Genomic DNA, 14,672 nt, shown 5'->3' on the forward strand with positions numbered 1-14,672 from the left:
TATGAACGGAGAAATAAGATAGGAAGTGACAATTAGCAGTGCCTTTTCAGGATTAGCCCATAAGGTGATATGAAGTATTCTTATTGTGTTCTTTAATTTTTGTGGGCTTTGTGTCACGACTTCTTCATTTTTTTTTCCATTCCAACATCTGCTGGCTTTTAAATGGAATAATTTCTTTGGTATTTTCAGTGTTTGAGGGTTGATTTGCACATACCCAAGCAGCTGACTGGGTCAGATTTAGGATTGGGCTCTCATGCTGTGACCTTAATAACCAAAGCCTTTTTGGCCTTAAAGTACGAAATGTAATTTATTTCATTGTTCTTTCCTTTTTTTTTTTTTTAAACAGGCTGCAGATACTTTGGCAGTGAGGCAAAAGAGAAGAATTTATGATATCACCAATGTCTTGGAAGGAATTGACCTAATTGAAAAAAAGTCAAAAAATAGTATACAATGGAAGTAAGTTACAAACCAGTACTCTGTTCTAAAACCTTTGTTTTTCTTCTCAGTGCTCTGTAAGATCTGACCTTTCTACCATTTGCCTCTCCGAAGGCCTCTATTTCAGCCATCTACTCTAGTCACACCAGCCCCACCTGTGTCCCTGGACACACCTCTTTGGGCTTCTGTATGTGTCACTTCTATGTTGGGATGTCCCCTTGCTCACTCCACTGTTTAATTTACACTCTTAAAATTCAGATCTTACTTTCTCCCTCAAGCTACTCATTTGGTACACACTGCATACTGCTTTGTATTATTAATTCCTCTCTGCTTAAGTATTTATCTGCCCGCCTAATATAAACTCCTTGAAAACAGGAACTGTGTCTTATACACAGGATTATGTACTTTGTAAATAATGGTTAGTTGAAATGCATGTTGTCATTTGTTAACTGTTGTATGTTTGAGTGTGATAAACACTTTCTGTTCCACAAATTTGTCCCCTTTAGCCTTAATTTTTTGGTTTATCTTAGCCAAAAATCCCACCAAAATATATTAAAAGGTTATAATGTGTTTTACCAGCATCTCAGTCCATATAGTGAGACTTCCAGTGTGACAATTTGACTTTGACATCCTCTGGTGCCTCAGTCACCAGCCTGACCTTCTAGAAGACAAAAAGCACACTAGAACATGTTGAGAATTTGTGTACTTTGGTTGTTCTTGGCAATAAATTGTCTAAGCAAACATATTCAGAGGTATATGGTGCTTAAATTTTCTAAGGATTTTAATGCTTGATTTTTAGAAGAGTGTAAAGATTTTTGTCTTGAATATATTCAGTGAGTTTTACTACTACAAAAATTAAGTGATGTTTAACTGGGTCTGATACTGGGGATATTAATTCTCATATGTTTTTAAGAGGTGTAGGTGCTGGCTGTAATACTAAAGAAGTCATAGATAGATTAAGATATCTTAAAGCCGAAATTGAAGATCTAGAACTGAAGGAAAGAGAACTTGATCAGCAGAAGTTGTGGCTACAGCAAAGCATCAAAAATGTGATGGACGACTCCATTAATAATAGATATCCTTTTAAATACGCTATACATATACATAATATCTACATATTCTTTCAGTCTGAAGATCAGTTACTTTATTCTAGTGTTTTTAGAGTTCAGTTTTGCAAGTGAATATAACATTTTAATTTTATAATTCTTCTGATTTATACTAATATTTTAAAATTTTTACCTTTTTAAGTTATACAGTGCATCAGTTAGCACCATTACTGTGTTGCATTGAGAAAAACAAATTCACCTACATTCAGTCTACCCATTGATAGGACGTAACATGCTAGCTAAAGTGTGCTTAGGGGGTCTACGAATTTGGAAGTCATTGTTAAGAGCATAGACATACTTAAATCATTGTTCTGTACTTAAATCATTCAGTGTTCTGAAGTAGTAAAAATTCAGCAGCTCTCAAAGTTTTGAAAAATTAATTTTGGTTTGAAAATGAAATATTATAGGCCTGCAATCAGTCCAGGATACATTCCGCCTAACATGAACCCAAAGACAGTATTGACTGGAGGGTGGGGTTCCAAGGCTGGAGTATCTATTGTACTGGGAGGAAACATCATTAGTGATATACTCCATGTGTTTCTTATAGTCATTGTGTTCTCTTAGATATCTGTGACTCTCTTGATTTGTGAACTTACCTGTAGTCATATGGAACATTTTAACTACATTTATCTTGTACCACCTCTTAGGAACTTTTGACTAATGTATACAATTTATTTTTCGTGTTGTCTTGTCTTTGGTGAACAAGTCCATGATCTCATTTGTTATTTCCTTTCTATGATCAGAACTCCTTAACAGTTTGATAATAATGGGGGTCTTCAACTGTGCCTTGTGGAACCCCAAGATTCAAAAAGCATTGAACTAGTTGATCATGCACTTTGCTGCACTGCTTTCCAAGATTGTGGCCACTCCCAATTCCCCAAACCATGACCCAAGAAGATTCTCGATGCAGAGGCTTGTATAGTTGCTCTTCACTCCCACTGAGAGCATCCTTTTTCCCATCAATATCCTTCCCCCTGAAGCTCCTGTCTCCATGAGGAATGTGTTTTCCATCTCTCTCCCAAGAGTTCTCAATGACAGAGAAATCAAAAGTGGCTTCTTCTTAGAGCAAAGGATGGACACTTCTCTTATGGACCTTTATGTGATTGTCTTTGCTTTTTCAGACTGAAGACTTGTGTTGTTTTTCATCTGACCATATGTGACAGCCCCTTCATGCATTTGGTCATTTTATTTTGGCCTTCAGATTTATTATCTTAATTTAAATGTCTAGACCTTGATATAAATGTTGTTTCCTTAACTCTATGACAGTACATTTTCCTATGTAACTCATGAAGACATCTGTAATTGCTTTAATGGTAAGTACTGTTAGTAAATTTTTTCTTACATTCTTCCTGTAATCAACCTATTTAGTGTAACGTGATTCAAAATTCTCCATGCACTCACCCTAAGTCATTATTTTCAGGACTTGTGGACATTTTTGGGTTTCACTCTACAGTGCTATGTGTTGATAGGCTGCTTTCATTTCTGTTTCCATGACAGTAACTGCTTTTCCCTGCTTTCACTTCATTGCCCACATCAGTAGGTATAAACTATGTGTGGGAGAGGCACCTAAGTCAGCGATTAAGCAACAGCCTCAAAGTCACAGAATCACAGAGTCAATGACTAAACTTGAACTAGAACACGGTTCTCATTGGCAGTGTTTATGAAAATATATGTAGCAAGTGTGCTGGTCACAAATGGAACCCAAAGAAAGCATGAGGACAGAGTGAGGTTTATCCATTTTATTATCAGGAAAATTATTCCTCACCCTATTCCATCCCCAGCCTCCATGTTTTCCCCTTAAGATGACAATATATTAGTAACTAAAATGGGCGGTGGGGGCTGTATTTCCATAATATATATAATACAAGTAAAATGAAATTTTGCATACAGATTTATATTTAATTGTGCATGACCTATTAAAAGAGGACAGTCTTGTATCATGCACATACAAAAAATAATCTGCCGAACACCTTGCCAAGTGGAATCTGACTTTCATCTAAGATTACGTTGGTAATATATGTGGGCTTATTGCTCTACTTTGCCATCATATTTCCCAAGTTTTCAAAGAAAGGGGGAAGTATTTTTAATCTTCAACTCAGCAGAGACTGCTGTAGAATTTGGCTTCAAAAGTAAGTTCACTTAAGCTTAAGATTTCACTGTATCATACCTAATCTTTAGTGTCTCCAGTCATTTAAGTAGTATAAATACTTCAACTAAACAGTGTTATTTAACTAAGGCTAAAAGGTTTCAAGAATCTCAGACTTGACATGAGATTGGGTGAAAGCAGTTTGTTTATGAGAATAGAGCTAACACATTTAACCTGTTCTAAGGTCTAACACATATATTGCCTCATTTAATCCTCAAAAAAAACCCTATGCAGTAAGTTATATTGCCTCCATTTTACAGAATTAAGAACCAAAGCCCAAGGTTACCTAGCTTGGGATTCAAATCCAAGCATTCTGACTCCACAGCCCACACTCTTGGCCAACCCACACTCTTGGCCACTGTATTACGGGATCGGTAGTATTTTCTAAAATGTAAAAATCTTTATTTCTTAATTTTTTTGACCAGGTGATACACTTTTGGCCATTCAAGCACCTTCTGGTACACAGCTGGAGGTACCTATTCCAGAAATGGTATGTATGTAGGATAACTTTTGTTAAAATGGATCTACTGTTCCAAGAGGGACAAATATATTTTCTTTAGCTGAATATGAGCTAATTGCAAACACTTTCAAGTTACTGCTTTTAAGGTGTCTGTTTGAAAGTACTGATATCTGAATTTAGATGTCTTCAGTACTTTGGTAAAATTATGGAAGTGACTGAATGAATCATTTAACATTTAACTTTTCTTAAAATTTGATTTTATTTGAGCTAGAAGACATCAAGGAATGAGTAATGATATAGTCAATAATCTTAAAAGATCAGTTTGACTATATCTATAACCAATATAACAATCCTGAGGGAAAAGTTCACTTTAAATATCAACAATAATATATTGCTTTAAATTAGGTCTTTTAAAAAACATTTTCTGGCTTATTGAGTCAGAGATATTTATTGACTCTATGCTAATATAAATTTCATGATTTTAGTTTTCAGATTCAAATTTCCTGAAACAAACTGATTTGAAAACTGTAACAATCAAAAAAGAGGTAGAAAAAATTACTGTTATCACCTCCCTCTCTTCTCCCAGCTATTCTAGAACTTTGTATTTAGGCGTTTACATTACTGGTTTCTGAAGCCTCGGGATACAAATTACCTTTTTGAAATGGAGGGACTTTACATTTATATCTCTGTAGGAAAACTCAGTTGTCTTTGTGCTTTGCTGAATGAAAAAAAGTTTCGACCTGTGAAATAGCTGCCATTTAAGACCGCACATTCAGATGACCACATCCATGGCGGCCGATGCCAGGGGACGGGGTTCCATATATGTGGAGAATGCTTGGAGTGCTGCTGCACACTGACATGTATAATTACACACAAATAGATGGTTTCCAGAATTCTACAACTGGGAGTTGCCCAGTATTTAAGAAAAGCTTACTTTTAGGGGCAAGTGGTTTATAGCACTCAATATCCCATTCTAGGTCTCTATGTTTTGACTTAGCGGCTTAATTTTCTCGTAGTTAGTCCCTATAGCTTTGCCTGTCTTATTAATGTTTCAGCTTACCTAGAAATGTTGACCTTTATTCGTTTGTGCCCACTAACTTCAAAGGGTCAGAATGGACAAAAGAAATACCAGATCAATCTAAAGAGTCATTCCGGACCTATCCACGTGCTGCTTATAAATAAAGAGTCCAGCTCCTCTAAGCCCGTGGTTTTTCCTGTTCCCCCACCTGATGACCTCACACAGCCTTCCTCTCAGCCCTCGACTCCAGTGCCTCCACAGAAATCCAACATGGCAACTCAGAACTTGCCTGAGCAACATGTCTCCGAAAGAAGCCAGAATCTTCAGCAGACTCCAGCCACAGACTTATCTTCAGGTGGGTTCAGAGCCTTTGTTTTAAAAAGTAGAGGGGAAAATATGAATGCTGTGTTGAACAAGTTGGAGAGCTTTTCTGAATTTCTCAATTGTGATGTTATTTTATTATCTAGTATAGGAGGCAAAATAGTAAACCTGATCAACAAGTATTAATTTTGTGTCTTCTGTGTGCCCAGCACTGGAATATGTATTATGAGGAAAATTTAAAAAACAGATCCTGTCTTTAATTATACTACTACTAGTTGTTTCATAGACTGTGTAAATATATATATTTGCAGTTTTCCTTAGGATTCCATTTTTGGAATTAAACCAGATTTGTTCCCCCACCCCCCTTTTACTATTTACATGTCAGCTTTTTATCTGCGATTTACTTTGTAAGGTTCTTTTATCTCTTAGTAACTCTAGTATATATAATTGAAATTTGTTTTATGTTTAATAAAAATCATACTAGGGACAACTATAGTGACTTATGTCTCCTGTTTCTCTGTAAAAGCTTAGTTTTATAGAGTTGATAAGTGGTCTCAACTCCAATTATTTAGGAAATCTTGCCTTCCTAAGTTGTTTGATCTGTGAAATGATAAATAGCTAAAAACTGGGCATCAGGAATAGGGGCCACATTTCTTAAATTTATAAAATTTCCTCAGCATCCAGTCCTTTCCCTTGGTTATTACATGGCTAGGTATTTACCAACTCCTTAGTGGTTGCAAATAAAGGACCCATGGTTGCTGAATGAATGATTGCCATGCAATCTAGACGTAGTATTGCAGATAATTTAAAATAACTATATTGTATATATTCCACTTTGTTTATTTTTACCTTTATCCTTTTGGGATGTGGTCTACTCTTTGAGTTCACAATAGGTGAGAGTGAGCCTAAAAAGATCTTGACACAGAATATTTTTCAGCTTCTTGTTGCCCATGTCCTTCCCCTATAAGTATTTCCACACCATAGGCCACAGGGATGCACAACAGAAAGTGTCATCTTTCAAAAGCTTATAATCTAATTGGGAAGAATAAAGTAGGCAGGTTTATGGTTTAGCTCAGACACAATTAGTACATTGGCTTTCACAAAGCATTAAAGAAACTTTTGAGCATTTCATTTCCGTACATGATTTTGTATTTGGAAATAGTAAAGAAAACAATTTGGGGCCAGATTAGAGAGGGCCTTGAATATCAGACTGAGTTAGGACTTTGACCTATAAACCAATGAAGATTTGTGACCAGGGAAGTGGCACGTTTAGAACTGTATACTGGTGAACACAGAAGTAACGTCATTAGGAAAGAAGAGACTTCTGGCCCTGGGAAGAAGAGATTAGAGGCAATGAAGACAGAAGATAAGATGTTTGCAGTTATGCAACTGTGAGAGAACATTGAGGCTAAAGTGGGGTGATGACAATGGGACTGGAAAGAGAAATAAGGAAGATTTGAGAAATACTCTTTAGGCAAAATAAGTAACCTTTGATGTGTGAGATCTGAAGATAAAGTTAACAGGAGGACTATAAAGTGATGTTGCACTTTTAAGGTTGAGTCATAGGGAGAATTATGGTAACACTGACTTTAAAAACTGAGGAGTCAGTTTTGGGAAAACAATGATGAGTTTTTGGGGCTACATCTTGAGTTCAGAAGTTTAAAAGTAATGCCAGGTACAGATTAGTTGTCATGAAATTCTGTTTCCATAAAGTTCTAGTACTTTAATTTCGTACTTTTTTGTGTGTGTGTGTGGTACACGGGCCTCTCACTGTTGTGGCCTCTCCCGTTGCGGAGCACAGGCTCCGGACGTGCAGGCTCAGCGGCCATGGCTCACGGGCCCAGCCGCTCCACGGCATGTGGGATCTTCCCGGACCGGGGCACGAACCCGTGTCTCCTGCACCGGCAGGCGGACTCTCAACCACTGCGCCACCAGGGAAGCCCTAATTTCGTACTTTTAATCAAGATGCTGATGTTAAATATAACTGTGCTTAATATATACTGTGTTTAAATATATGCTGTTTAAATGTAACTGCCTTTTTGCTGTTAAAATATATAAAGAGAAGTGTAAAAAAAGCTTTATCACATTTCTTTTTCCAGCGGGATCTATTAGTGGAGATATCATTGATGAGTTAATGTCTTCTGATGGTAAGTAGTTAAAAATTTTAATAAATATAACCTTATACATCAATAATGCTTTTCTAGAATTTATGAGTGGCACATGATTTAAAAGAAATGAAGAACCTATATTTTTTAACTGCTTAATGTACTATGATGATTCATAGTAAGTTACAGGCATCCTTCAGATTTTTTTGCCTGCATTTTGAGGAAAAAGAATTCATAAGGGGATACTCATCACTTTTACTGAATAGAGTTCTAAATTGTTGGCATACTAGCCCTTTTTACACCTGAAGAATTTGGCCAAGAAGAGTAAAACAGTGTATCTGAGTCAACAGGAAATCTGAAAACAGTTTTGTAAATACTCCTACCATGGCCAACTTCAAGCTGCCAATGTGAAGTCAGTATTAATAAGATTAGCCACATCATCGTCTAATCTGAGGTAATTCTTAAAAATCAACTAGCTATAATATGGTAGTTACTTTAACAATTACTCTCTGGGCCTCACCTTTCTAAAAGTTCTTGGATTCAGAGTCCTGGTTCCTAACAAATATGTATAGCCGAGACCTAGGAAGTAGCAGCTGTTAAATTAGCCAATGGCACAGTAACCACTTAGACATTTATCAAACACTTCTGTAAAAGCAGAGAATTTCAGCATATTTATTAATTTATGTCTAGTTCCTTTCTGTTTTCGAAGTGGTAGCTTATTTAGCAGATCAGAGAAAATACTTTGAGCAGTGTTTCTGAATCATAAATTTTAGTGACAAGTTCAACCAATAAAAACTAACTTGTTTCTCAAGCTAACACCTATAATCAATGCATAAAATGTCTTTAAAGAAGAATCTTTCAAAATATACACAAAATATAAGTCATTAATTTGATCATTACATTTCCTATTACATATTTTTAAAAAATTGCTGTATAACAGGGGAAACATAATTTGGCTTGATGTTTTTGATAGTGTTTTATGTTAGACATCATTACCTGTATGTAGAAACCATCTTTAACACTGAATTTATTTTTTGCTTGCAGTGTTTCCGCTTTTACGGCTTTCTCCGACCCCGGCAGATGACTACAACTTTAATTTAGATGATAATGAAGGAGTTTGTGATCTTTTTGATGTCCAGATACTAAATTATTAGATTCCATGGAAACCTGGGACTGTTATCTACCTCTAACTGTGTAACATTTTAGACGTCTTAACCTAAGTATTTAAAGTAATGAATGTAACATCTTTTTAGTTCACTGATTCTGAAATGTTCTTCCCTAATACTTTCTTTTTTACTTCACAAAACTTCAACCATCAGAACAAAGGATTCTGATTGCTTCAGGGGAAAAAGTGATTTCATATCAACCAACTCCCTACCCTCAAGTAATTACATTCTGGAATTTCAACTTTTCCTCCCATTCTGAACCTTCTGTTTTTTTCCTTATATGAGAGGAAAGTTAAAGTAGACTTAAGGTCATCAAAAACAAAAAAGTTGGCCAAGGGCTCATCATTTGTTTGTCTTACATTTTTACTGCCACGAGACTGTCCGTATTTCTGTGTATCCTCTGATCCAGACATTCACTGCCACTTATAAAGTGAAGGGTGTAAACTAGGATATATTAACTGTTTCAGTGAACAGATTTTGTGAAGTGCCTTCTGTTTTAGCACTTTAAGTTTATCACATTTTGTTGACTTCTGACATTCCACTTTCCTAGGTTATAGGAAAGATCTGTTTATGTAGTTTGTTTTTAAAATGTGCCAATGCCTGTACATTAACAAGATTTTTAAAAATAAAATTGTATAAAACATTTAATTTATTGGTCTTTTTGGAGAATTTGATGCATCACCAGTGTATTACAACTGAGCCATTAATCTTGTAGCTTCATCAACATTAACTGGTTCGTTTTCATGACACTGCTGAGGAATCTGGAGAGAAAATTACATTTAAAAATTTAGATAACAATAGCAAACAAAAATGACATAATCTACTGACATATCTATTATTCAATATAATTTCTTCTAGTTGTACTTTTGGAAATAGAACAATAAATTCCCATATTTTAGACTCAATGTTTTAAAGTCTGAATAAGCTATACATACTACAGAGCCAAATACTAAAAATTACAATCAATACGGGCTTTGAAAATTTGTAGTTTATTAGCCAGAACAAAAGGAAGTGATTTCCACTCACCAGCTGTTTCTGCAGAGGTTCAAGGGAAAGGCCTTTTACGAACTGTACAAGTACCTTTTGCATATCTACAAAAGCTTTATTCACGCTGTTAACTTTTTCATCATTCATGATGTTTATCTTTTAAAAAAAGAAAAAGAGCATTAATCCATGATCTCACAACCATTAAGGATAAAAATATAGGCAACCTTAATTTAATCTTGTTACCCCCCAAACCTATAAACTCTTATCAATCCTACCAATTTATGGAGACAATTTACACTAAAATTCTTAGTCTTATTGGGACATTTTAGACAAAAGGTTCTGTTTTTTAAAAAATAAGAATTATGTGAATATACCTCATACTTTGACTTTCCTGGAATAAGCAGGCCAAAATATGTGACCACTATCTTTCTAAGCTACGGTGCTATCGTCTCTCATCTGTAAAATGAGGAACCTGGATAGCATGCTTCCAGTGTCCTTCTAACAGTACGTCTCTGAATCCTTCCTTGATAGAAGTGCCTGGCAGTCTCCTGAGGACAGCGGCCCCTGTAGCCGTCCTCACTTGAATCTGAAAGGTGGGGGTGGTATTCTTGTTCTTCACAGCTGCTCCCCAACCATTTCTCCTTCAAAACTTTTGGCTTTTTTGCATCTTATGCATCAGGACATTCTGACACCCCTCTCCTCATTACTGTCACCTATCAACACCATGATTACTTGCTCCTTCGTGAAAGATCTCAAACCATGGCTCACTGACCCCTCTCACGCCTGGCGTCGCTTTTTAGTAGCTACAACAAAAACCTATCCTATGGCTTCTTAATCTCTTCAGGTCCTCATCTCCAGGGGTCTTTTCCACGACCTACCTTGCCATCACTCCCATGCATTACCTTAGGCTGCATCATTACCTGTTACTGCACCACCTCCTATCCTTCTATTCACTTATTTTATTAATAATTCTTAAATCTCACTGAAATCTTTTCCCACCAAGTTCACTATTGTTCACATTTTCATATCCCCACTTTTTCCTTTAGCCTGCACAGATTCCATGACCACTAATCAGTCACTCCTTCACACCCTAACTCTACTTCTCTTCTCTCCCTTAATCAGACTTGCCTGGCAACCTAGTTAAACTCAAGTATCAGCCTTTTGGAGCCCAAAACTGAAGCTCTAAAAAAATCATAGCTGGCTGACTGGCTTCACTTTAAGTTCATGGCCACCAACTTCAATTTACCACTTATATAGTACCTGGTGATTGTACGACCTCCCCTTAAGGCTGCTTTCTCAGAAAAGTGTTCGATACTTTCTCCAACCAGGCTGCCTACCCACAGATCTTTTCCATTAGCATCCATAAAGCTTCTAGGACTTCCTATCCAAACAAAATAATTTTCCTCAAATATACCAAGCCTTCACCCAGCTGGGGGTCTTTGCACTCATTATTCTTTCTGCCTAGAACATGCTGCTCCAACACTTCCCAGCAGTTTGCATCACTGGCTCCTATCAGGCAGGTCTTGGCTTCAATGTCAACCCTGAAGACAGTTCTATCTAAAACTCACCCCCAAACCCCAGTCATATCACCCAGCTTTATTTCCTTTTTAGCATTTCCAAAGTCATGAAATTGCTCCACCAAAAATTTTAACTCAGCTAGTTCATGAAGACTGAAAGATAAAATGTTACATTTCTATGGACCATTATGATAATTACTAAGTCCTCTAGAGGTGACTCCACCTACTACTTAAGCTTGAAAACATTTTCTTGAATAATCTTCTTAAGGAGTCTACTTAATCTTGAAGAAATTTCCTATTCCCCAAATATTTTGAAATAAAGATAAAGTAACTCCTTTCTTTTCAAATTTTGTATTTTAAGAAACAAAATATTTTATCTTCTATTTTTAGGTTTTTATCTGAGTTCTAGATATCTTCAGAGAAATAAGAATTACTGAGGAGAAAAAGAATGGGTGTTGACTGACATTCCATGTCTTGACTCTGTTGAAAGCTTCTTGAAGAGATAACTTTTCCATACCATGTTTTTTTATGATTTCTATGCTCTGAGAAAACTATTAAAACTGTTACTTGGAGACTCATACATTTGCAGTTAAAATGCTTTCTTCTTTTTGCACATTTGAATTCAAGAAAGGGAGGTTATTTTTCTTCATCTTTTTTTCTTTTTTAAAACAAATGTTTAAAATCATCATCCTTTTGTAGGAAAGGCTAAGAACCTATTTTAAATATTAGCATTCAGTTTTTCAGTAGCTTTACAATTATGCTTTGCTTGTAAACAATAAAGTCAGAGTGCATAAGTGATACTAACCTTCTTCAGATTAGTGGTAACTGGTTTTGCTTTATTTTTAACCTTAAAGCCTTTTTGGCTGGCTATGTGGAATACATTCCTGGACTTCTGTCCTCTTAGTTTGTTCTTGGCCATTGTCTAGGAAAGAAAGAAAAGGAGCTCAATTAAGTTGCCCATGTTCATGAACTGTAAATCAATTTCAGTTTTTGGAAGTAAAGGTACCAATTAAATCTAAGAAGTTCCACCTTCCTCCTGATTATTTTTAAAATTGCTGCTTGTATAAAAATTATCTCCATGTCCTTTTGGTCCTACTAGATTTTTCTGTTTCAGTGCAGAGTGTGTAGCTAATTCTTTTCTGCATCTCCAGCACCTGACCCATAAGAGGCTCCACATTAGTTTCTGCCAGTTAGATTAATTAATATTCTCAACACAACAATTGGTTTTTTTTTTTTCAGCTCTCTGCAGCATCTGACAATTCTAACCATCACCATCCATCCTTCTGCTAGTTTACATACTGCTATTCCATTCCAGTTCCTTTCATACTCTAGGACTGACTCCCTTCTCCCTCCTTCTTTCATTCCTTTTTACTTGCCCCATTTTCACTCCTGTGTGCACCTCCTCAAAACCAGTACTTAATCTTACACCTCCTAACCCCCACGTTAAATTACTTTCATGACTTCCACATCACCTCTATGTGAATGGCTCTTGCCTAAAAACTGTAGGTATTATCTTTGTTTTATAGCTAAACACACTAAGCCTATAAATTCTACTTGAGAAACATCTCTCAAACCTGTCTTTAACAATGCACATGAGGAACAATTTAAAAAATATTAATAGTTAAGATTTATTAAGCTTTTACTACATGTACAGCACTATGCTAACATTTTATGTATTTTAACTAATTTACTCCTTACAACAACACTTTGTAGGAGGTACTATTTTATCCTCATTTTACAGATTAAAAAAAAAAATCTGATGCAAAGAGAAGCTAATATGCCCATTGCTGCACTATTAGTAGTCAGAGAATGCCAAGATTCAAAGCCAAGCAGACTAGATCCTGAGCTCTCATTATGTGATGTGGTCTCTCAAATATAAATAAAAATGCAGTACAAAAGCATGATTTAGTACTGCCTAGTTCAGGACTGGGTTACTGCTTTAGTCCCTAGGACTATTTGGTTAGACTCTGGGTTGGGACAAACTATACCCATGGACCAAATCAGGTCAGGCACCTGTCTTTGTAACTGACGTTTTATTAGAACGCAGCTACGTCCATTCGATTATGTATGTTTTGTCTGTGGCTGCTTTCCTGCGACAACTGTGGCTCGCAAAGCCTAAAATATTTACTATTTGGCCCTTTACGGAAAGACTGTCAACCCCTGGCTTAAGCCACATGCATTCAAGTCTATCCTGCGTAGTGGTACGAAATGAACCGTCCCAATGTTAAAATCCTTCAGTGGCTCCTCCAACCCACAAGGAGCAATATTCTTTGTCCTGACATATCGCTGGAAACCTGACCTGACTCTAGCATAAATCTGTCAAAGGTATCTCCTGCTATTTCTCTATACCGACTCTAGACTACTAATTACTCTCTGAAGACACCTTGCACATTCTTCCCTTCTTCCCTTTGCTCACATTGTATCTCTCCTCCTTCAATGTCTAGCCTCAGGAACAACAGAGACAGCAATGCTTCCGAACCCCAACAGAACTCCTTCTAAAAAATAAATAAATAAATAAACACAGTACAAAATACATGATTATTATAGAAGCAGAAAATACACATAAACCACCCCCAAATTAAATAATCTAAAATCCTTCCAATAAGTAACCAAAATCCAACCATTCATCTAGTATTCATTAATCAATTACTATGTACCGAGTGTGGTACAGAACCTATATACATACATATAAAACATATACAAACACAAGAAGCATAAAGATAGGTGCTGTAACTGACAGCATACGAGTGGAGTCACAAAAGGAAAACATCCAATAGACTTGGGGACTTGAGGAAGGTTCGTGGAGAAGGTGAGAGCCTAGCTGGGGGGGTAGTGGGATAGGGATTTTCTCTAACAACCACGTGGAAACTGGTGACAACAGAACAACCCAAAACTGGTACCCTGCCGTGGGCTCAAGGCCCAGCAGGCATGGGGGTTTCAGGCCTGAGCCAGCAGGCCTGCGGCCGAGTAGGGCTGCCTAAGGCAGCAAGCGACGACGGAACGGAGCCTCCAGACGGCAGCAGCCCGCGGACGGCCAATCCTGTCTCAACCCTCCGAAACTCCACGCCAGCGCGCCGGAAAATTTTTTAATTAATCTCTCACCAGTCCTCCGATACCCTCGTGCAGGGGTTTAAGCTCCAGGTAACGCCACCTGCACCCGCAGGATCCAGGAAGTTCCGGAATGAGGGAGCCAGTCAAGAGTCCTCTTTCAGGTCGTAGTTTCCGCCCACCGAGATAAGCTCCGCCCACAGGGCGGAGTCCTGCCCCGTGAGCTTGGTCTGCAGACGGAGATAAGCCCCGCCCATCGAGCGTCGTTCCGCCCAGCGAGCGTCCTTCCGCCCACCGAGCGTCGTTCCGCTCACGGGCTGGTTTCCCACCCACCTAACGTAGCCCTGCCCACAGAACCGTCTC

General features: G+C 37.3%; 2 protein-coding genes across 4 annotated transcripts in view; one reads left to right on the forward strand and one right to left on the reverse strand.

Moving 5' to 3' along the window:
* The window catches only part of E2F5 (E2F transcription factor 5), a gene marked incomplete at its 5' end in the record, with an annotated part of 35,376 nt that extends 26,121 nt beyond the window's left edge, over nt 1-9,255 (forward strand). The window contains 7 exons of one of the 2 annotated variants that reach the window (XM_082858841.1): nt 347-456; nt 1,349-1,510; nt 2,808-2,854; nt 4,113-4,177; nt 5,253-5,520; nt 7,586-7,633; nt 8,636-9,255. In XM_082858841.1, coding sequence (XP_082714967.1) covers nt 347-456; nt 1,349-1,510; nt 2,808-2,854; nt 4,113-4,177; nt 5,253-5,520; nt 7,586-7,633; nt 8,636-8,745 — 810 coding nt within the window. In that variant the 3' untranslated portion in view covers nt 8,746-9,255. The remainder of the gene's footprint in view (nt 1-346; nt 457-1,348; nt 1,511-2,807; nt 2,855-4,112; nt 4,178-5,252; nt 5,521-7,585; nt 7,634-8,635) is intronic. The other variant, XM_082858840.1, reaches the window with a different exon arrangement.
* Nucleotides 9,256-9,385: 130 nt separating this feature from the next.
* RBIS (ribosomal biogenesis factor) lies at nt 9,386-14,432 on the reverse strand. 2 transcript variants are annotated; one of them, XM_082858846.1, is made up of 5 exons: nt 14,364-14,432; nt 13,678-13,756; nt 12,067-12,183; nt 9,784-9,900; nt 9,386-9,518 (listed from the first exon to the last, which is right to left on the reverse strand). In XM_082858846.1, exons 3-5 carry the CDS (start codon nt 12,178-12,180, stop codon nt 9,447-9,449), a joined length of 303 nt encoding a protein of 100 aa, XP_082714972.1. In that variant the 5' UTR covers nt 12,181-12,183; nt 13,678-13,756; nt 14,364-14,432; the 3' UTR covers nt 9,386-9,446. The 2 variants fall into 2 exon arrangements, with proteins under 2 accessions (XP_082714972.1, XP_082714973.1); XM_082858847.1 differs by lacking the exon at nt 13,678-13,756 and having other exon boundaries at nt 14,364-14,426.
* Between the last annotated feature and the right edge of the window lie 240 nt (nt 14,433-14,672).

Source organism: Leucopleurus acutus (genome assembly GCF_964270905.1).
Source record: "Leucopleurus acutus genome assembly, chromosome: 17".
Classification (NCBI taxonomy): Eukaryota; Metazoa; Chordata; class Mammalia; order Artiodactyla; family Delphinidae; genus Leucopleurus; species Leucopleurus acutus.